Source organism: Pogoniulus pusillus, chromosome 35 (genome assembly GCF_015220805.1).
Source record: "Pogoniulus pusillus isolate bPogPus1 chromosome 35, bPogPus1.pri, whole genome shotgun sequence".
NCBI classification, from domain to species: Eukaryota; Metazoa; Chordata; class Aves; order Piciformes; family Lybiidae; genus Pogoniulus; species Pogoniulus pusillus.
The window spans coordinates 13,405,065-13,426,380 of NC_087298.1; the positions used below are offsets into that span (position 1 = coordinate 13,405,065).

Consider the following 21,316-nt stretch of genomic DNA (forward strand, 5'->3'; position numbering starts at 1 on the left):
GGAACCCCGACGGGAAGGGAAGGGGCAGGCTCCCTTTAACCCGCCGTGCACCCCGGGGGTCAGCTCCGGAGCTGGAGCATGCCCCCATGCATCCATCACTGTGGGGATCCCCTAAGAGTCAGGGTGGGAGCAGCTGCCCTGGCACCCAGCACCTCGGGGATCCAGGGCAGGAGCACCCCCTGCACCCCTCCTCCCTGTGCTCCTCGCTCCAGTACCGAGCACTGGTTCCCGTTAGAGCGTTGGGGGAGGCTGTCTGGGAGCGGCCAACGGACACTGATGCTGGGCATGCCCTGGAGCACGGTAGGGCACCGACCACAACAGAGCCGTGAGCATGCCGCCGTGTGCCCAGGCCAGGGCGGGGGGGTGTGCCCAGCCCCACCCCGCTGCAGCCTCAGCTGGACGCCTTGGCTGGAGAGACCTCAGCTAAGGTGGTTTTTAGGGGGAACTGGCAGCCAGTTGCCCCCCACCACCCCAGAACCAGCCTCGTTTCACCCCACCCCGGGTGCAGCTCCTCCTGCTCCTTGCGGCAGCAGCAAAGGCGGGCACAGCCCGTGCCCCTCCGGTGCCATGCGTTCCCAGGCAGGCAGCAGTCAGTGCCGTGGGGACTATTTAATGGTTACAGCTCTGGGCAGGTGGCACCAGCTGGAAACACCAACAGAGGTCAGGGAGGAGCAGGAGCAGGGAGGATGAGCCACATCTTCAGCAGCAGTGGGCATAAAGCAGAGGGTTGGCATTTCTGTAGCAGCAGCAGCAGGTCTGAATGTTGACTGGAGACATGAGGGGGGCAGGGGCTGTGATCCCCTGCCCGAATTCTGGTGCCCACTCGCTGCTGTGGGGCTTAGCTCCTGCAGAGCTGGCACTGGGCAGGCAGAGGAGAGCTCCTTTAAGATGGTCCTTGGGCTCCAGCCTGGGGATTCATTTCTGGTCCTACAGGAGTGGCCTCAGCTGCTACCTGGAGTCACAGCACAGGAGGGGCTGGGCAAGGAGCTGGCTCTGCTGCCTGCGTGGCTCCCGTGGGAGCACGGGTGGCAGGCACATGCCTTTCCTTTAAAGGCCATGCAGCCACCGACCTCTGCCACCAGTGGGAGTGACACTGGCAGGAGCTGGCCCTGTCCAGCTGCTCCCAGCTGCCCAGCCTGGTGCTGCCAGCCAGTTCCTCTCCAGTGGGGAGGGTGTGTGGGTGCTGCTGCCAGGCTGTGGGTGAGGCCACTGCAAGTGTCATCTCTCCCACCTCCCTGCCTGCTGCACTGCTGTGCCACCCAGCCCTTGGAACTGCCAGCAATTGGGCTGGTGACATCCAGTGAGCCATGGGACAGGTTGCCAAGAGCAGAGCTGTGGGCAGCAATGACCTTGCAGTGCCCTGGAGGAGGGGAGCAGCAGGAGCAGAGATCCTGCTTGTCCCCGGTTTGGCCTTCCCTGCTGGGAGCTCCCTTCCCTGGGAAGCAGGCAAGCTCCATGGCCTCCTTGAGCTCCTGGCCCAGCCTGGCTCACCAGAGCTCACCTGTGACCACATGCCAGGTGCTGTGCAGCAGGACCAGCTTCCAGCACGTGTGTGATGACCTCTGCCACCTCCTCCTGGGGCAGGAGGGTCCTGCGGGGGTCCCAGCCTCGGTAGGTGACAGGCTGGGTGAGCTGTCACTCCCCGCTGCGGTGGGGAAGGAGGGATGGAGGGAGGTGGTGCAGAGATCTGTGTTGGTTCTTCCCTCCCTCCACGGGGGGAGCGCCGCCCTGTGAGCTCAATCTCCTGTGCCGCAGCAGCCCTCGGAAGCTGATTGTCCCCTCTGGGGACGCTGCTGGTGGTCAGGCTGCACAGCGCTGGGATGCTGAGCCTGAACTGGTGTGGATGAGGACCTGGGGAGTGGTACCGTGTGGAGGCCAGCGTGAGGAGCAGCAGGTGCTGGTGGGCATGGTGCTGGCGGGCGTGGGGTGTCCTTCACTCTGCTCTCCCTCTGCACGGAGCTGATGGGGCAGCAGCCACGGATCCCTCACTGCCACTTGGAGCAGCCCTCGGGGAGGCTCTGCAGAATGTCCTCCAGGTTCTTCTTGTCGGCCCTGATCTCAGCCAAGTCTCTCTCAACTGCTTGGATCTTCTCCTGCTGCCTCTCTGCTTCCTCCTGCAGCAGGCTGAGCTGCCCAGACAGGGCTCCCGGGCTGCCCAGGCGCTGCCACAGCCGTGCCAGCTCCAGCTGCCCAGCGTTCAGCACAGCCTCTGCCTGCGCCGACTGCTCCAGCTTCCCTGGGCAGGGGAGAGGGCATGGCTGAGAGCCAGGCAGGGCAGCTGCTGGTTGTGCTCCAGGGAATCAGGCCTTTGGCATCAGGTGAGTTAGTGGCAGCAGGTGCAGTGGGGCATGGAGACACCATGCAGCTTCCCAGAGATCACAGAGAAGCAAACAGGCCTCTGCCTCTGCTTCTCTGATGGGTGAAGCTTTCCACCCCCTTTCAAAGCCTCCTGGCTACAGGGGTCCTGCAGTGCCCAGCGGCGTGCCCAGGGGATCAAAGCAAGAGGAGGTGGAGCAAAACCGACCAGCAACAAGGAGAGAACCAGCCCAGCACACCCCTCAGCTTCAAAAGGCTACCGAGCCCTTGGCCCAGCCCTGCCCCTCCTGAAGATGCCAAGGGAGATCAGGAGCATGCACATTCAGCAAGCCCCAGCTCCTTCTGCACCAGGCTGTCCTCGGGGCATGAGTCCTCCAGAGGCTTTGCCAGGAGCCGGAGTGATCTCAGCCAGAGGGCACCCAGCTCAGCCTGGATGACCAGCAGGCAAGGGAGCCAATGCCAGTGGGCAGGGCAGCCAAGGCCAGTGGGCAGGGCAGCCAAGGCCAGCAGGCAGAAGAGCCCCAGGCCCTGCCAGCCTGCCCCTTCCCCAGGACCCTGCCCCCTGCTCCCACCCAGCTCTCACCTAGGCTGCTCAGCAGGTTGTTCAGGGTCTCGATGTCTGAGCTGAGCGACCCCCGGGCTTGCTGGAGGCTTTTTGCCACCTCACTCACCTCTGTCCCCACCTTCCAACACAAACAGATCCACTCAGTGACACTGCTGACCCCTGACTGGGTGGGAGTGGGGAGGGGATGCCGGGAACATGCTCAGGGCATCCCCCATACAGTGGAGCCCATCTGTGGAGTTGCTTCCAATGCTTTGGGCTGTGGGCAAAGCCCCATCCAGGCTCTGGAGGACACAACCCACCCGAGGGGACCTGACTGACCTGGTGGGCTTCTCCCAGGTCCCTCCTGAGCTGCTCAGCCACGCTCTGCTGCCGGGAGAGCTCCTGCTGGGTGTCGTTGGCACGGGTGGCCAGCTGGCGGGCGTGCCTGTGGCCCTGCTTGCTCTGCTGCAGCACAGCCTGTGCCCTCTGCAAAGGGGGGCACATGCAGAGGGACTGCAGCTGGCTCCAAGCCTCCAAGCTGGCTGCATCCTGCTGGTCACCCCCCACATCCCTCTGCTCAGACCTTGGTGGTCTCCCCTGAGACTTGCTCAGCCTCCCTGGCTGCCCTCCGGGCTGCAGTGGAGATGGACAAGGAGTTTCCCAGTGTCCTCTCTGCCTGTTTGATCTTCCTCTGGGCCTCCACCACTGCCCTGTTCCGTACAAGTGCCATCCTCCTGCTCAGGGCAGCCTGGCTCTTCCGAGGGCCCAGCACCTTCCTCATGCCTGTGGGGACAGCCCAGCTGTCACCAAAGTGTCCCTTTCTGCTCTTGGCACCCAGAGCTGGTGCGGTGAGGGCCCAGCTGTGGCTGGAGGTGCTCTGGCTGGTGCCTTTTACCTTCCAAGCTGCTCAGGAGGGACTCCGTGTGGGAGAGCACAGCTTTGCCACGTGAGACAGCCAGGGTGGCCGTGCCGTGGGCAGAGCCAGCCCGGTCCTGCAGCTGGGGAGGGGAGAGAAGTGAGCTCGGGGGGGAGGCAAAGAACTGCACCCAGGTGGAAAGTGAGTGAGCAGCAACTACCTGCTGGAAGCCACAAGTCCTCTGCAGCTCCTGCCCCAGCCTGGCTGCCAGAGCCTGGGACAGCTCCACAGCCTCCCGAGCTGATGGCTCCTGTGCATCCACTGCCAGCTCCAGAGCTGCCAGGTCCTGTGCCAGGGCTCCAGCCTGTATTGGCAGTGCCTGCTGCGGGGCCAGGGATGCCAAAGGCTCCATGAGAGCACCTCCTGGCCCAGAGGCAGCACTGCTCAGCAGGCAAGGCAGGGGGTAGGGATGCACTGAGGAGCCTCAGCGTGGGCACTGCTCACCTGCCCCTGAGCAGTCACCTGCAGAAGTTTCTTGGCCATGTCTGCGTTTTCCTGCAGCACAGCTGTGAGAGCTCTCCTGGCCTCTGCTGCCACCTCCACCATGCCAGCACCCAGCTCCTCCTGTGCCCGCTGCACTTCCTCATACCTACACAGACAGAGCACTGTGGTCACCTGGGACCCTCTGGTCCCTTGAAGGATGGAGATGACAGCTGGGGACCTGTCTGCAGCCAGGGATGGCTGGGGAAGCACTGGGACAAAGGGCCTGAGACACCCACCCCCAGCACAGCTCTGGTGCTCTGCTGTTCAGAGGTGCAATGAGCTTGACAAGACTCAGCAAGCCCCTGTCGGGCAGATGCCAAATCACAGTGACCGAGTCCTTGGACAGGAACCTCGCCAGAAGCAAGAGGCTGTGGTGCCCTCCCGCCCCCTCCCTGCTGCCAGTCCCCCTTGTTGTCACCCCTCACCCAGCCTCCAGCTCTCGCTGCGCGTCCCCCGTGGCATTGCCCTCCAGCAGGCTCTGCAGGAGCTGGCAGCTGGCACTGGAGGTACGCAGAGCTCTCCCCACCACTGCCTCCACCCGTGCCACGGTGCCCTCGTGGCTGCAGGGACAAGGACAGTCGGAGATGATGTGAGGAGTGGTCTCCTGGGGAAAGAGCAGCCCACCCCACGGCCCCAGCTGGGCACGCAGCCTCCCCTGCCTGGGCACAGCTGGGATCAGACATGGTCAGGCTCATGCAGACCCTCTGCAATGGGCACCATGAAGTCCAGGCTCAAGGCTGCCACCCTCCCTGCCACGGCTGAGCAGAGAGCTGGGAGGGGGAGGAGGATCTCAGCGCAGGGGCTGTCCCGGCTGGCACAGCCCGCGGTGCAAACCTCTCTGCCAGCTCCCGTGCCTCCAGTGCCCGGCGGCTCCAGTTCGTGTGCTGCCGAGGGATTTCCTGGGGAATCTCCTTCAAAGGCAAACAGCAGCAGTGAGAGCCTGGCAGGCAGCAGGGACCCCCAGGCCCCCCCCAGCTCAGCACCGCCGAGAACCTCCCGAAAGGGCTGGTGGAGATTTGCGTAGAGGAGCGAGCAGGGACAATGGCACCTCCTGCCCCAGCTGTACCCACACGGACCCCCAGGCTTGGCCACTCACCCACCCTGCTGGTCGCATCCCACCCTACCAGTCCTGCCCATTCTGCCCCTCAGGATGGCCAGCAGCCCCGCCAGGAGCCCGGGGCCAGCGGGACCCTCACCATGGTAGCCAAGGTGTCCGCAGCCTGCAGGAGCTGCTGCTGTGCCGACTGCAGCGTGGCCCCCACCTCCCCCAGCAGGGCACAGGTCTTGCTGGGTCCGTGAGCAGAGCAGCTGCTGGCCCGGCTGGCATTGCTGAGATGGCTCCGTGCACTGCCCAGCGCCTCTGCCAGCCACCCTACCTGTGCCAGAAGGGCAGCCCGGGCACCTGCGGGCAGCACAAACAGCACTTTGTTGCCCATAAAGGTGCCTGGGACTCCCTACTTGACGTGGGGTTGCCCCGTGCCCAAGCACCCCCTCTTCTGCCTGCTAACGAGAGGAGAGCTCAGGCATGCAGTACCCAAAGGGCACCAGATCCCAGTAATGCCCATCACCAGCTACTCCAAAGCCTCAGGGGTGCCCCCTGGGTTGCCCTGCCCCCCACAAAGAGGCACGTCCCCCACAGCTGCCCCCCTCCCCCCCCCCCCCAATCTCAGTCACTCCATTGCCCAAGTTTAGCCCAGGGCTGCCCTGGGAGCTCCTTGCACCACCCAGCATGTCACAGCACCCCGTGGGAGCAGGCAGTCCCTGGAGAGGTGATGGGGGGGAGGCTCTGGAGAGGTGACATGGAGGAAGGGTGCCCTGTGGCACTGCCCTGCACCTTGCAGGAGGTGAGGGCTGGGCAGTGCATCTCCCCGGGGCACATCTCCCAGCATGTGGGCATCACAGCCTGGTTTGTGCAGCCACTCCTCCATCTGCTGCAGCCTGACCTTCAGCTGGGCAGCCTGTGGGCAAGACACGGGGACAGTGAGGCGATGTGGGCACCAGGGTGCAGTGCCCACCTCGACAGGTCACAGGGTGTACCTCATCCTTCACCAGCCCGTAGCAGGCAGGACACTGCTGGCAGCGGGAGCTCAGTGGGTCGAGGAAGAAGTTGGCCTGGCACTGGTCACACTTGTAGCCCACAAAACCAGGGTGGCAGAGGCAGGTGCTGTTCTCGTGGCACTGCAGGGTGATGGAGCCCAGCGGGGAGCAGTTGCAGGCTGCAGTGGTGGCAGAAAGGTGTCATGCCATGGCTGGCAGCCCCACTTTTGGGTCCAAAATGTGGTCCCCATCCCTGTTACCTCGGCAACCCCTGGCTGAGAAGCCGAAGAAGCTGTGGTGGCATCGGTCACATTGCCTCCCTGTGACTCCTGGCTGGCAGGAGCACTGCCCTGTCACTGCGTGGCACTCTGGCTCCCGTGACCCTGTTGGGTGGCACTCACAGCTGGCACCAAGAAGCAGAGGGTGAGGAGTGAACGATGGATGCAAAGAGCAGAGATCAGAGTGAGAGACACAGAACCACACCTGTCCCCATGCAGTGCCCCACGTACCTCTGGCACCCCACAGCAGGCTGCAGGCCATAGTAGCCAGGCTGGCAGAGCCCACAGGTTCTGCCCATCACGTGTGGGAGGCAGTGGCACTGGCCCGTGCCAGGGTCACAGCCCTCCAGCCCCGGAGCTGAGCCGTTGGGATTGCAATCACAAGCTATAGGAGACAAAAAACCTCACTAACACCCACCGTGGGCATGGCAGGAGGCACAGGGGGAGCGGGCAGTGTGGGGAGCCACATCCTCCCCATCAAACGGGGCTCTGAGCCCTGCACACCAGGATGCTGCCAGGGAAGCACAACAGAGAGGAGGGGGGAGGGGGGGGGCAGAGGGCATTCCTGAGGATTTGGAGCCAACCAAAACGTGGGCATGGTGGTGTTGGGCTGGGCTGATGGGCGACGGCCTCGGAGGATTCTCACCTGGACCATCCGGGCATCCCCCTTCACCCTCTGCCTCCGCTGCGGGGAGGATTCTGGCTGCTGTGGGACCCGGGGGAGCAGGGCCAGCCCCGGGGGGAGCAGGGCCAGCCCCGGGGGGAGCAGGGCCAGCCCCGGGGGGGAGCAGGGCCAGCCCCGGAGGGAGCAGGGCCAGCCCCGGGGGGAGCAGGGCCAGCCCCGGGGGGAGCAGGGCCAGCCCCGGGGGGAGCAGGGCCAGCCCCGGGGGGAGCAGGGCCAGCCCCGGGGGCCGTACGTACGGGCACACTTCCCGGCGGCGGCAGGAGCCAGAGCGTCCCCGTAGAAGCCAGGGCGGCAGCGCTCGCAGTGCTCCCCCGCGGTGTGGTGCAGGCAGCGCAGGCAGCGGCCGGACACGGGGTCACAGTTCCCCACGGCGTTGGGATCCACGTTGCCGTGGCACTGGCAGGGCACGCAGGGACGAGCGGGACCCCTCTGCCCCAGGGGGTCCCCGAAAAAGCCATCGTCACAGAGCTCGCAGCGTTTGCCTGGGGAAGGTGAGGGTCTGGTTGTGCCAGCGCTGCCCACAGCCCCCTCGGCCTCACCTCACTGTCCCGGGGGCAGTGGGTGCAGACCACCTCCAAGCCTCCTCACCCACACCCCTCCCCCTCCAGCCTCACCTCGCTGTCCCGGGGGGCAGTGGGTGCAGACCACTTCCCCGCTGCCGGGCATCTCGGTGCAGGGCGAGCGGCCGGGGCAGGGGCAGGGCTTGCAGTCATCCAGGTGCCCTGCGAAGGGGTTGCCATAGAACCCGGGGCTGCAGCGCTCACAGGAGGGACCTTCTGTGTTGTGCAGGCACTGGCAGTGCCCTGGGAGAGGGAAAGCAAAGCTGAGGGTCTGCAATCAGCCAGCTCCAAGTAGCAGTGGGCAGCAGGGGAAGATGGAGAGCCAGAGACTGAGCGTGGCACATCACAGGTGTGATGCCACATCACATCACTGGAGCTCAGCGCAGCTCCAGCTAAGGGATCGCGTTAGGATTGCACAACCCCAGCCAGGACTTGGAACGTTTTCCCTCCCTGCCCCATCCTTGCAGAAGGGAGAATGTTTTGGAGAGGGCCCCAGGGCCAGCCCCGTGCTCCCCCGTGGCGCGGGGACGAGGCGCTGCTGGCAGCACCATCACCATCACCATGCAGAGTCTGCCGGCGCCTGCGGTAATCGGTAACACATTTCGGAGCACCAGGAGTGGTTTCCAGCCTGGCCTGGAGAAGCCACCAGCAGCCCAGCCCGGGGGGGAGCCAGCGTGTCCCGGCGAGCCCAGCCGCTGAGTCACAGCCTGCCGGGGGCAGCTGAGAGCAGGAGCTGAAGGGTGCTGGGGGAAGCCCCTCGAGTCCGGGCAGATGCTCTGCTCGGCTGGAGAGAGACAAGGAGCCAGGAGCAGGGTTCGTGGGATCCGCTCATGCCAGGAGGGTTGCGCAGGAGGGAGGGGGAACGGAGCCGGACGTGGAGCAGAAAGGAAAAGTGAATGACAGGAAGGAGAGGACAAATAAGTCAAAGGAAGTGTGTGGGCTGCTCAGGCTGGCAGTGCCCGGGCTGGGACATCAGAAGCCTGGCCCTGGGGAGTGAGCTGGCGGCGCTGCCAGCCCCGGCTCTGCCGGCTGAGGGGTGAGTTCGTGTCGCTGCTGCCATGCTTCTGCTGCCAGGGCAGTGGCGCTCGCTCAGCACGATGCCTCCTCCAGCCCTTCCCGAAGCTCTTGTCCCTCCTGAGGGGAGCCAACCAGCAAGGACCCCCAGCTCTGCCCAGGTCCCAAAGCCATCATTTGCCGCCCCAGCTCTTCTTGAGCTGCTGCTTTCTGCGGGGTGGGAGACGTGGGGTGGACAGGACAGGGAGCAAGGCAGCATCTCATGCGCCACTCATGGCTCTGATCTGCTTTTCCCCAGGGCTGGAGCTGGATTCATGATCAGCTCAGGGGAGCAGGTCGCAGGCCTGGCCCCCAGCTCTGGCCAAAGCCATCCAGGAGAGGGGAGAGCCAACAGCTCCTGACCCACCCCAGATGCAGTCACACTGCCCTGGAGCTTTTGCTTTCTCCTCTCTTCCAGACAGTCCCTGCTACAGTCACACCTCTCAGAGCCGGGTGTGGAGGCAGAGCAGGACTTGGGCTGGCAGTACAAGAGGCAGCTGCTCTGGTGCCTCCTGCAAGCCTGGCACCACTCTGTCTTCCTGCTTTTACTTGTTTCTCTGCTCAGGTTTGCTCCAGTTTGTTGTTACCAGGCCTGTGCCCAATCCTGCTCCACTCCTCAGGCAGGGATGCTGTTGGTGAGACCCATCCTAGCAAAACCTGCTTCTCTCCTGCCCTGGCCCCTGCCTCTCACCCTTCTGAGGACGCTTCCTTTCTCCTCCTTCCAGGTCATAAAGTAGCAGCAAAGATGCCCCTTTTGTTCTAAATTACCTTCGTTATTGCATGTGGTTAATTACCTCTGGCTTTGCACTTGGGAACTCAGTGTCTGCAGCAAACCCTTGCAAGTTTTGGCCACCACAACCTCACAGATGGTTTGAGCACCACAACCTCTCAGATGTTTCCAGCATCCCTCAGAAACGAGCAAAGTCACAATCTGTCACCTGTGCAAGTGGCAGTGGGGTGAGTGGCAGGGCTGGGGGGTACCTGTGATGGGGTGACAGTCCCCATGCTGGTTGCAGGCACAGGGCACACAGCTGATGAAGGGACCACCAAAGGGGATCTCCCGTGTGAAGCCAGGTGCACAGGACTGGCAGAAGTGCCCGGTGTACCCCGGGGGACATTTGCACTCCTCCACCCATCCTGCCCGTGCTCCTGGCCCAGGGCGAGCAGATGTGAGCTGGACCTGGCTCAGGGACAGCCTGCCTGGAGAGGAGAGAGCAGTGTGACAAAGTGCTGGCTGTCACCTGGTGCTGCTCTCTCCACCCGGCCTGGAAACGCTCCAGCCACGGGCAGGAGAGCCCAAAATTCCTCCTGGAGAGCCCAGGGGTGTTCACAGAGAGGAGCCTGCCCCTCTTCCAACACCCCCCTCCAGTGCCTCCTGTCTTTATGAGTGTGATACTGCCTTGTTGTCCCTAGCCCCAGGCCAGCTTGGTCCCCAGGGCATTGATGTGTGGAGGCACCCACCTGGCACAGGACCGCAGCTCACACGGAGGCGGAGGGAGGTCAGGTTGGAGAGCAGGCGCTGGAAGCTGAAGGCTGAGAATGAAGGCTCCACACCCTCCTCTGCCTCCTGCAGCCTGTTGGAGAAGGAGTGTGGGAGGAAGGACAGGGCCAGTCTGACAGTCCTGTGCTGCAGCACAGCCCAGCTGCCTGAGCAGGACCCAGGCAGCGTGGTGGGGACGCAGCTAAATCCAGGAGAGGGTCAGGGAGTGCAGCTGAACCCCACAGCACTGAGCAGCCCAGGCAAGATGTTGGGCCCTAAACCCAGCCAAGGGTCCCCAAAGCACTGTGACAGGTACCTGAAGGTGACAGCCAGCTTGCTGTCCTGAGGCTGGCTCTCTCTGCTGGTCATGGTGATCTCCATCCCCTCACCCTCCAGCACCAGCTGGACCTGGAGCAGGGGCATCTCCGTCTCCACCCTGCTCCCCTCCACTCCTAGCAGCAGGGACAGGACCTGCCCATAACTGAGCCTCTGGTTCTGCAGAAACTTCTCTGTGAGGGGAGAGAACAGCAAAGCCTGCAGGATGTGGAGGCACCAACTCTGCTGGTGCAGTCCTGCTCTCAGCAGCATCACCAGGAGCCACAGCCACCCTCCTAGAGCAGAGCAAGCTCCAACCTGCTCTCCTGGCCTGGGCCACCACTCCAGCCCCACCCCCCCTCTCCATCCTGATACATCCCCAGCTCTGGGATGGGCCCCAGCATCTCACACACCCATATGGCAGCAGGATGTCCCACTGGGGCACCAGGGGTTCCCCACAGCAGAGCAGGACCCTAGGGACCCTGCACACACCATACCTGGTGCAAGAAACTCCACCAGCTCCTCTCCATCCCACTCGGCGATGACCTCCCCAGCAGCCCAGCGCAGAGGCAGCTCCCTGGAGCCCGGAGCCATGGCAGCCCAGCCCTCCAGCCCTGGGGGTGATGGATGAGTGTGTGGCACATGGTGACAGTGCACGGGTGAAGGGAGCAGGTCAAGACCCCACCAGCCCAGCACCAGCGGGGTGCTGCTTTTGGGGGCTCTCTCCCTCCTCCCAAGACTCTCCAGGGTCTTGCAAGGAGCCAGCACTTCATAACCTGCTGCTCCACTGAGTCTCTGTGCTCTCAGACGCTGGAGACTGGCCTTAGCCACCCCCCAGCTGTTTATTTTCTTAGATCGGGAGGAAATTATCATCTTTAAACTTTTGCCCCCCTGCCTGGGCTGCGGTTCCAGCCTGGCTGTGGGCTGGAGAGCGCAGGAAGCCCAGGAGGAGCCGGGGTGTAACTGCAGGAACTCGGTCTCCATTGCAGATCACTTAACCCCTCCCCGACTCCCCAGGGTTATCTCTTCCAGCCCCAGGCGCCTGCAGGACGAACCCTTGGAAACCTCTCGAGTGGGCTGCACTCAATAACCAAATCGCCCCAAGTTTGGACCCTTTCACCCGGCACAGGAAACGTCTAAGGGAGTCAGGAAGCAGTTTGGGGAGTGAGGCTTTGGGGGGCTGGGGGGAAGCTGTGCCTCACCGTGCTCAGCCTCTTGCAACCCAGCCCAGCCTTCTGCCAAACCTCTCCCTAAAGGAGCAGCTGCAAAGTAGCGGCACGAAGGGTGGAAAAAAGCTCAGTTTAGAGCCTGGCTCTGTCTCAAGGCTGTGGAAGCCGTTCCAGCAGCGCGGCAGTTGGCAGCACGCTGTAGAGGCAATCGGGATGAATCCTTTCCTGCTGTGTTGGCATCCCTCTGCCGGCTGGAGCACAGCCCCCCCGGGCTGCGGGCCAGGCAGGGAGCTGGCCGAGGGGTGCCTGTCCCCTGCTGGGGGACAGGTGGGGGTCTCGGCGAGCCGCGGGCTGCGGCGGTGGCCGCGGCGGGTCCGTGGGCAGGGCTGCACAGGTCGGGCCGTGCGGCAGATGGCAGGGTTTCCCCGAGCATCCCGCGGCACCCAGCCCTGCCACGCACAGCACGGCTGCGGCTGGCCAAGGGCATCTCAGCCGCTCCTTCAGCTGCCCTGCCCCATGCCAGCCGAGGGTGGGGAAGAGGAGGGAATAAAGGGGAAAGTGCTCGCCAGGCTCCGTCCTCTTCATCTTTATCTTTCTGGGCTGTTTCTGAGTGCTCCATAAGGCCCAGGTGTGATGGGATGGACATGCCTGGCCCTGCAGCCCCCCCCCCCGCACCTGGGAGCAGGTTGCTATGGAGGGATGGCACAGGGTGCCAGGGAGAACCTATGCCCACAAAAGCTCGGGACAAAGTAGGGGCCAGCCAGTGAAAACCCCCTCCAACCATCACCAGCAGCTGTGTCCAGAGGGAGCTGCAGGATGCTCAGCCCCAGCCTTCCCAAGCTGCTGGAGGCTTTCTGGCTGGAGCCGGCACAGCTCTTTCCCGTTTTGCCCGGGGCTGGGGGTCGGTACCTTGGCTGAAGTCTGAGTGGATGTGTGTCACCTCGTAGCCATCTGCCACCCTGCAGGCGCTGGAGTGGCCATAGCAGAAGCAGCTGGTGCAGCCAGCAGGGTTGTGGGGCTGCAGGTTAAACCAGCCTGGCTGGCACCTGGGCACAGGGAGGAAACAGGAGCAAGTTACACAGGGCAGGCAGAGCCACGGGAGACCACAACAGCATCCGGGGGGGGGAACACTATTAGTGGCAGCTCTGAGTGAGCCCAGTCACAGTAGTCCAGAGGGATGCAACCCCAGGGCCTGGCCAGGCAGGCAGAGCCTCTGCAGGGAGTGGCCAAGCAGGATTCCCACTGGAAGGCCCTGCCAGGCCTTGTGTGTAGGGGCTGGGGAAGCAGCAGTGTCCCATGGGGCAGATCTCAGTCTGGAAAAGATGAGTGGCCCTGTCCCCATCACAGAGCTGGGGTGCTCACCTGTTGCACAGGTGTCCCTCCACCCTCTCCTTGCAGGTGCAGTGCCCTGTGTTGGGGTCACAGGTGCCCAGGCTGCCCGCGGGGTCACAGCTGCAGGGTCTGGATGGGGTGAGATGAAGGTCTGAGGTGAGCCCTGGTCCTGTGCTGCTGCTCCTGCCCGGGCAGGGCTCTGCTGACCTGCAGCCCCCCTGGCTCAGGCTGTGGTAGCCATCCTTGCAGCGCTCGCACTTCCAGCCGGTCACGTTGGCTTTGCACAGGCAGGTCCCCGAGCTGTCACACTGGGGCTGCAGAGAGCCTGTGGGGACCCAGGGCAGCCCCTCAGGCTCAACACCAGCCAGGGAGAGGCATGGGGAGGGGAGATGTGCTGGAGAGCAACCCCGTGGAGAGGGATCTGGGAGTGCTGGGGGAGAACATCCATGGCACAGCAATATGCCCTGGGGGCCAAGAGGGCCTATGGGATCCTGGGGGGCATTAAGCACGGCTGGGCTCAGCCCCACGCACCTGCTGGGTGGCAGTGGCAGGGCTGGCAGGCTGCCCGCTGCTCCCAGCGGTAGTGGTTCTGCCGGCAGCGCTCGCAGTGGGGGCCGGCAGTGTTGTCGCGACAGTTGAGACAGTGGCCCCCGTGCCCGGTGCGGCGATACAGCTCCCGGTCGTAGAAGCACTCTTCGGAGCGGCCGCTGCAGTTGCAGGCTTGGGAGGGGAAGGCAGGAAGAAGCGATTGGCACTCGCAGGGGCACAGAGGGTTAAAGCAGCCTTCCTAGGTGGGGTGAATGAGCCCGAGGGGCTGCTGGGCTCAGCGGGGCAAGCTTTGGGCAGTGCCTCTGCCATCGGGAGCAGAGGTGGGTGCCCCACGCACGGAGCAGATGGCAGCGCCCACGGGGTAAGGGAACGTGGGGGAAACCTCGGGGTGATGCTGTGAAGGGAGGGGCAAATCCTCCCTCCCTGCCCGGAGCGGCCTCAGAGCGGAGCAGGAGCTTCCTCCCCGGGCAGGGAGGGCAGGAGGCGCTGGGTGAGCCAAGGCAGCACCAGCAGGGCCCCTCGGGGCCGGGCACGCCGGTGCCATACTCACGGAGACACTCGTTGGGAGCCTGGGCCGTGCCCCGAGCCCAGGGCCGGTCCTGGTGGAAGGGCTGGCAGCGCTCGCAGTCGGTGCCAGCCGTGTTGTGCTGGCACACGCAGGCCAGCTGCCCGGCCTCGCCCGGCGCGCACTCGCTGGCGTGGCCATTGCACTTGCACCTGCAGCGAGACCCCGGCGTGGGCGTGAGCCACCCTGCGGACCGGAGCGGGCAGGAGCTGGCAGCGGCGCCATGCCCAGGCTGTGCCTGCCGCAAGGGCAGCTCGCCTGGGGTGGCCATGGGGCAGAAAGCAGCTTGGGCTGTGCTGGTGTCAGGGCCCCACCATGTCCTCAGGGCGCTCCCAGCCTGGCCAGCCGGGAGGTCGCACGCTGAGGGTGGCCCCATGTGAGATGCTAACCAGCTGCAGCTGCTGGGGCCTGGGGGTGCGAGATGACAGCGCTGGGGGCTGCCGGCTGGCTGGGAGCAGGGCAGGCAGCTCTGCTGGGATGGAGAGAATTCCCACTCCTCCCAGCCTGGGAAGGGCACAGGCAGCACAGCCCACGGGCAGCACTGTGTGAGTGCCACCACCATCCCACATCCAGCCCCCTATCCTGGCAGCAGCTGCTCCAGCTCCTCAGGATGTGGCCATACCAACTCCAAGCTCCTCCACCAGCCTCAAGGCATCTCTCTGCTAGCACCTCAGGACCTCTCCTTTACCATACCCAGGAACCAAGCAGGACCACAAAAGGAGAAACAAGAACCATTAAAAGCCATGGGGCTGGGAGGTGCAAATTAAATCCAGGTTGTGCCAAATGGGGAGGGCACGGGGGAAAAGACCTCTTCTGTGCACAGCTCAAAGGCTCTAAGTTTCATCACCCATCTCTGCCATGCCAGCTCTGGTTTACAGATGGAGGAAGCCACATCTGAGCAGTTTGGCCCAAGGACACATTCAAACAAGGCTGAGGTGGGAAGCAGCTGTCCCAGATGCCAGCCCCACGGCCCTGGGAAGGTCCCTTCACTCCTGCCCTCACCTTGGCCTGCTCACTCCTTACCTGCCACCGACAGAGAAGTCAGAGATGGCGTAGTAGTAGGACTGCAGCACCTTGGGGTCCTTGAAGATGTCATCACCAAAGGTGTTGAGGCGGTTCAAGGAGATGAGCAGGTCGGTGACAGTCACCCACTCCTGCAGGGGACACAGGGATCTGGGCCAGCAGCTCCCCACCCGGACCAAGAGACAACCTGCACCTCATCTCACAGGGGTGCAGGGCATCAATGCCCTGGCCCTGGGTGCCCACACCCCCACCACACCCCCACCCCAGCAGCACCTGCAGCGCAGGGCTGGCGTCGAAGTTGTAGGCGCTGGGGCGGCCCTCCAGGGTGGAGAAGGCTACGTTGCCCCCGCTCAGGGGGGAGATGTCACTGAACTCGTCGGTGCAGAAGGCCACCTGCTCGTCCTCCCCCGGGCGCAGGAAGTGGCGCTGGGCTCTGCCGTAGGTCTTCTGGCAGGAGGCACTGTAGAACTGGAAGGGCACCCAGGGCCCCCCGGCGCGGCTGCGCTTGTAGATGGCGAAGCTCTCGGGCCGGCTGGTGTGGAACTTGAGCCTCACGTAGGTGATCTCGTAGGCTTTGCCTAGGGACAGACCCACCACCACCTTGGCACCCTCTCCTGGCCAAACAGGGGGCTCCACGGCCTGGGCCAGGGGTGGAATTCTCCTGGCTGCCAGCAGGGTAACTCCAGCATGCAGCGCCTGAACATTCCAGCGCCTGAGGGGGATGCAGGAATGCTGCGGAGAGGCTTCTGACAAGAGCCTGGAGTGACAGGACAAGGGGCAATGGATGGAGGCTGGAAGAGGGCAGATTCAGACTGGAGATGAGGAAGAAATTCTTTCCAGTGAGGGTGGGGAGACACTGGAACAGTTGCCCAGGGAGGCTGTGGATGAGCCCTGCCTGGAGGTGTTCAAGGCCAGGGCTGGTGGGAGGTGTCCCTGCCCATGGCAGGGGGCTGGAACTGGATGATCTTTGGGGTCCTTTCCAACCCAACCCGTTCTGTGAATCCATGATTCTGTGATCCCTGGTGTCCTCCTCTCCTTACCAGAGCTAAGAGGACAAATCATCATCCAGCTGCCATCAGACACCTCCAGCCCAAGCTCCATCTGGGTCTGGGCTGGCTCTCACCCACTGTATGAACGCACCAGGCTGGCTGCATGGGCTAGGAGCCACTGCAAACCAGGCTCTAACCAGCAACCACGGGGGAAGAGTCAGGCCCACAGCAGTGAGAGCACCCCCAGGCCCACAGCAGTGAGAGCACCCCCAGGCCCACAGCAGTGAGAGCACCCCCAGGCCCACAGGGACAGGAAGAGGTGGAAAGAGTCAAGGCCAGTCCCGTCCCAGGGAGCTGCGTGCCTGGGGCTGGCATCACTGCTGCCTTTGCTGGGATGGAGACAAAGGAAGGGCACCAGTCCCTGGGGTGGCTGGCACAGCTCTGGAAGTGCTTGAAAGGAGCAGCAAACAGAGGAGCAGAGAACACCAAAGCCAACATCAGAGCCTATTAATTGCCAGAGATGAAGGACCTCAAAGCCTGCATTGCTCCATACCAGCACCGCTCCTCGCGGAGCAAAACAATTAGCTGGAAGGTTTTGGCTCTCTTTGAGAAGCTAATGAGTTGGGAATGTTGGAGGGGTTATCCCAGGACTAGGAAAACAAGCCTTTAATTGGGCCCATATGAACAGTGTCGCATGTGTGCCGCCCCTGGGCTGGGAGGGGGGCAGAGCCAGCCCAGCTACCGGCACTGGGGACGGCAGCTGCCTCCCATCAGGGACTGGGGAGCACCCAGGGAGGGCGACAGACCCCCCACAGCCCACCCGGAGCTGATGATGGCCAGGAAGGGGCTGCCACAGGGCTGCCTCCTCACCATCAGGCTCCTCTGTGCCTCCACACAAATGCACCTCCCCCTGGGCTCTCTGCTGGCTGGGGCTGCCCCTGCCCTGCGTGCCGCGGTGGGAGCAGGGGGGTGCCTGGCAGGCACTGGTTCCCAGACAGTGTGGTCCCAGGGGCATGTCAACCAAAACAGAGGGGTCAGGGCTGTCACCTCCAGCAGCAGTTTCCTCTGGGAGAGGAAGGGAGCTCAGCACTGAATCAATAAACAGCCCCAAGCAGCCCCACACGAGATGAGGGATGGCTGGGCTGGGCCAGCACTGGCTGGGTGGAGATCTGCTGCCCTGGGGAATCATCCCGAGGGAGCAGGAGCTCGTCCCAGACAGGCCTTGGAATCAGCCAAAGTCTGCTGAGGAAAAAGGGCAACCAGAAAACAACCCAGGCTGGGCATCTGCCCTTCCCTGATGGGGCTGCTGGGGTGTCCCCCAATGCCAGGGTGCTGGGGGACAGGGTGCTGAGAGGGTGACAGCCCCAGGAGCCCTGGATGCTCTCCCAGCTGTGGTGCTCTCAGAACAAAGTGTCCACCTGCCTCCCACAGAGCCCAGGCTGCAGCTCCTACCCTGCCAGGGGCTGCAGACAGAGGATTGTGGAGAGAGGAGCATGCAAGAGGATCATATCTGCATGGAATCAGAGAGCTGGTCGGGTTGGGAGGGACCTTTTAAGATCATCGAGTCCAATCTTCAACCTAAGACCACAGCCATTAGACCACATCCCAGAGGGCCATGTCCACAGGTCCACATCCTGCATTCCAAGCCTCAGCCCTGGGAGCCCACCAGAAGCTCACATCCCACAGAGGCAGGCCCTGCCTGATCTGGAGATCAGAGAGCTACCAGAGCAGTCCTGGTGCCTGTTGCAGCTATTTCAGGTTGCTCCCTGATGTCTGGCAGGGAAAATGCAACAGCCAGAGGCACTTGGGGCTATCGATCCACTCCCAGCCTGCTGCACTGCAACAGCACCAGCTGAGGAGGGAGATTTAAGGCAGGATAACCTAATTAATGCCAATCAGCAGCATGCAAATGCAAGGCTTGGCCAACCCCTTGGGGAGCTCATTTAATAGGCTCCCCAGGTGACCACGCTGGAGAACCCACCAGAGATCTGACTCAGGACTGCCAGGGACACACTGCAGGGGTTCTGAACCCAATTAATTGGTGGAGCTCATCCTGGGCAGTGTCCTGAGGCTGCTGGGGCCACTTGGGCTTTTGCTTCATAACCCAAGTGGAAGCATTAAGGGAGCAAGAAGAAGGTCTTGGAGCTGGGACCAGAGCAGATGCTGGTGGCTATGGGAAAGGTCAGAGAGTGATGCTGCTGGGCACCAAAGTGGCACTTTCAGCATGGCAGTGTAGGAGCCTTGCAGGAAGAGGGGAGCATGGCAGGGGCATGCTCCAGCTGAAGATGAGCTTGGTGCAATGTTATGGCCTTGGATGTGTTAACAGGAGACAGGCACAGCAGAGTGGTCACAGCCACTGGCAAGGCTCTGCTGGAAACCCAAGTGTGGGCTCCAACAAGGCCCACAGGGAAGAGCCAGAAGAAAGGCAGAGGCTGAAAAGGAAACCCCAAGGGTTGTGGAGGGGGCAGGGACAAGGAGCTGCTGCATACACCCTGCCCAAGCTCATGCCTCTCTGTGTGCCCAGCTGGCATTGGTGGCCACAAAGTCACCCTGAGGTGGCCTGCTCAGCCAGGCAGGTTGTGTGGGGGTTGTCTGTGCCCCACATCAGACGTGAGGGAATCTGGGGCAGGAGTGGGAGCAGGGATGGTGGCAGGAGTGGGGGCAGGACCAGGAGCAGGGATGGCAGGCTCCTCCAGCATCACTTCTCATGCCCAGTGGGGAGCCCAGCCCCAGCCTGGGGACAAGGACCAGATGTCTGCCTGCTTGCAGGGGGCTGGGAAAGCAGCAACCTCCACCCGGCCAGGCAGGTCCTGCGTCACTGCTGGGGCAGGCACAGACCCTCCACCCTCACCCCGACCCTGGGTGCCAGCAGCATGGTTCTGTGCCTCTCCAGAGCTCCACTCTTCCTTACCAGCTCCTCTGCTACCCCCCTTGGCATGCAGATGGCAGGAGACTGCAGAGAATGAGGATTTCACAGTGCTGGCCAGCTGCCAGGAGAGTTTGGATGGCAAGAAAACGCTAAAAGACCTGCTTTAAATGCCAGGCATGCCCCGTGGGCTGGAGCACCTTCCGAGCAGGCAGCTCGCACGGGCTCTGAAACAGAGGCTTGGGGAAACCTGCAGGGGGTGTGCAGACCTCAGCCCCCAGAGACGCCCTGGGCATTCTCAGCACAGGGTGCACAGAGGCAAAACAGCACTGGGGTGGGTGCCCCCAGCGGGCAGAGGTGGCCAGAGGTAGGGACCCGCCTGTCTCCTGCTCCACAAACCTGCATAATCGGTAAGAAGCAGCCTTGGCTGATGGGCAGAGCAGGCACCAGGCACGGCTGGTGCCATCCTCACCCCGAGAAGGACCAGAGCTGGGCTGCTGGGTGGGGCAGACCCTGCCTGCGTCCTCTTAGTGACGGACCCACAGCACTTCGTGGAGGGCATCTCCATCCTGGCATCCCTTAAAAGCCCTGGGCAGACTTCTGTCTTTGTTCCCCAAACCATTACCAAGCACCGTGGGGTGCAGAAGCATCTCCCCCTCGCCTCTGCACCCAGCTCTTGCTGCAGCCACCCCCAGATTCCCTCTCGGCACCGCGGTGGGTCCTGGTGGCACTTACCGAGGTGGAGAGTGATGTTGACGGAGTTGGGGTGCTGGATGCCGAAGGCCATGGACTGGCTCTGCCACCAAGTGCTCTCCTCCTGGCTGTGGAAGTCGGTGAGGAAGGAGGCGTTGTGGTGGAGCCGGGGGTGGCTGGCATCGCAGCGGTGGCACAGGGTGCTGGCGTGGCGGGCACCCATCTGCAGGCAGTAGTCCTCAGGGGGGGACCCGCAGGTGTTGGTGGCATGGACAGCCCGGCCGAAGGCAGCGTTCTCGAAGACAGGCATGCAGCGGCGGGGGTGGCCCCGGGGGTCGTAGCAGGCGGGCGAGCCCCCAGCGCCCAGCCCCAGCAGGAGCAGCAAGCAGAGCCCGGGAGGCTGTGCCATGCTGGGGCTCGCCTGGCCGGACTCTGAGCCCGCTCCGGATGGCACGGCGGGAGCAGGCGGGACGGGATGGGGTGGGATGGGATTGGGATGGGATGGGTCGGGTCCCCCTGCCCGGCACCTCCTCTCGCTCCGAGGTCCATCTTGTGGAAGCTACTGGGAATGTCGAAAGCTTCGCGGGCAAGCCCAGGGTGCAGGGTTTGGGCTTCCCCAAGGCCAGCCCGGGGCAGTGGGGCCGGGCAGGATGGGACCCCTCTAGCGGAATGCCCCCCAGGTCCCTTACTTTGGGGATGGGGAGATTCTACCTTTGGCTGCCAGGATTTCTCAGACCCAGAGATGAGCCCGAGGTGATACACACCCCACAGGGGGAGTTCCTTCAACCCCCAAAATGCAGAGTGGGTGCAGGAAAAGCTTTGGAGCAGACTCAGCACCACCTTCTCCCCCAGCACCCATTTACGGGACCCCACTGCTCCCCAGACCACACCAACCTGGCTGGGCTGGGGGTCTGTGACACCCTCCAGCACCTCCACAGCAGCACCCATGAGTGGGGGTCCCACCCTGGCATCCCACTGCTGCCTGCTGCTGTCCCAGGTCAGGCTGAGGACATCCCTGTGGAGGCACCTCCATGGGGGTGGCAAAACCAAATCGTCACCAGACCTCAGCAGCAGCTTCTCAGGTAATGCCAATGACAATCTGTGCCGGGGGGGATCTCTCTTGGGGCTGTGGCACCCTGCAGATTTGACCCGTGGGGACAGGAACCACAGGGACAGGAACCACAGAAGGGTGGGGGTGGGAAGTGGCCTCTGAAGATCACAGAGTCCAACCCCTCCCTGCCAAAGCAGCAGCATCTACAGCAGCCCACAGAGAGCAATTCCAGATGGGGCTCAAAAGTCTCCAGAAAAGGAGAGCGACAGCAGAGGAGGAGAGGAGGAGGCTGGCATGGTGCCACACCCTGGGCAGACCCTGACCCCCGGCCTACAGGGGGCATGTTTGCCAAAGTGGGGGACACAGGGGACCGCTGCCTCTGCCCCCCACCGCCCCTGCTGAGCTGAGCTGC

The 21,316-nt window shown here is 63.4% G+C and overlaps 1 protein-coding gene across 1 annotated transcript; it reads right to left on the reverse strand.

Moving 5' to 3' along the window:
* Nucleotides 1–594: 594 nt before the first annotated feature.
* Nucleotides 595–20,405, reverse strand: LAMC3 (laminin subunit gamma 3). Its single transcript, XM_064170991.1, is given in 29 exon segments — nt 595–2,236; nt 2,900–2,999; nt 3,200–3,346; nt 3,444–3,643; nt 3,756–3,858; nt 3,937–4,098; nt 4,221–4,365; nt 4,685–4,819; nt 5,094–5,170; nt 5,456–5,661; nt 6,094–6,217; nt 6,297–6,475; nt 6,557–6,699; nt 6,806–6,959; nt 7,496–7,741; nt 7,874–8,062; nt 9,854–10,072; nt 10,334–10,446; nt 10,669–10,861; nt 11,165–11,281; nt 12,746–12,882; nt 13,199–13,297; nt 13,376–13,493; nt 13,700–13,888; nt 14,268–14,434; nt 15,306–15,436; nt 15,579–15,883; nt 19,896–20,346; nt 20,349–20,405. Coding segments are annotated over 29 exon segments (4,854 nt in total). The 5' UTR covers nt 20,403–20,405; the 3' UTR covers nt 595–1,985.
* Between the last annotated feature and the right edge of the window lie 911 nt (nt 20,406–21,316).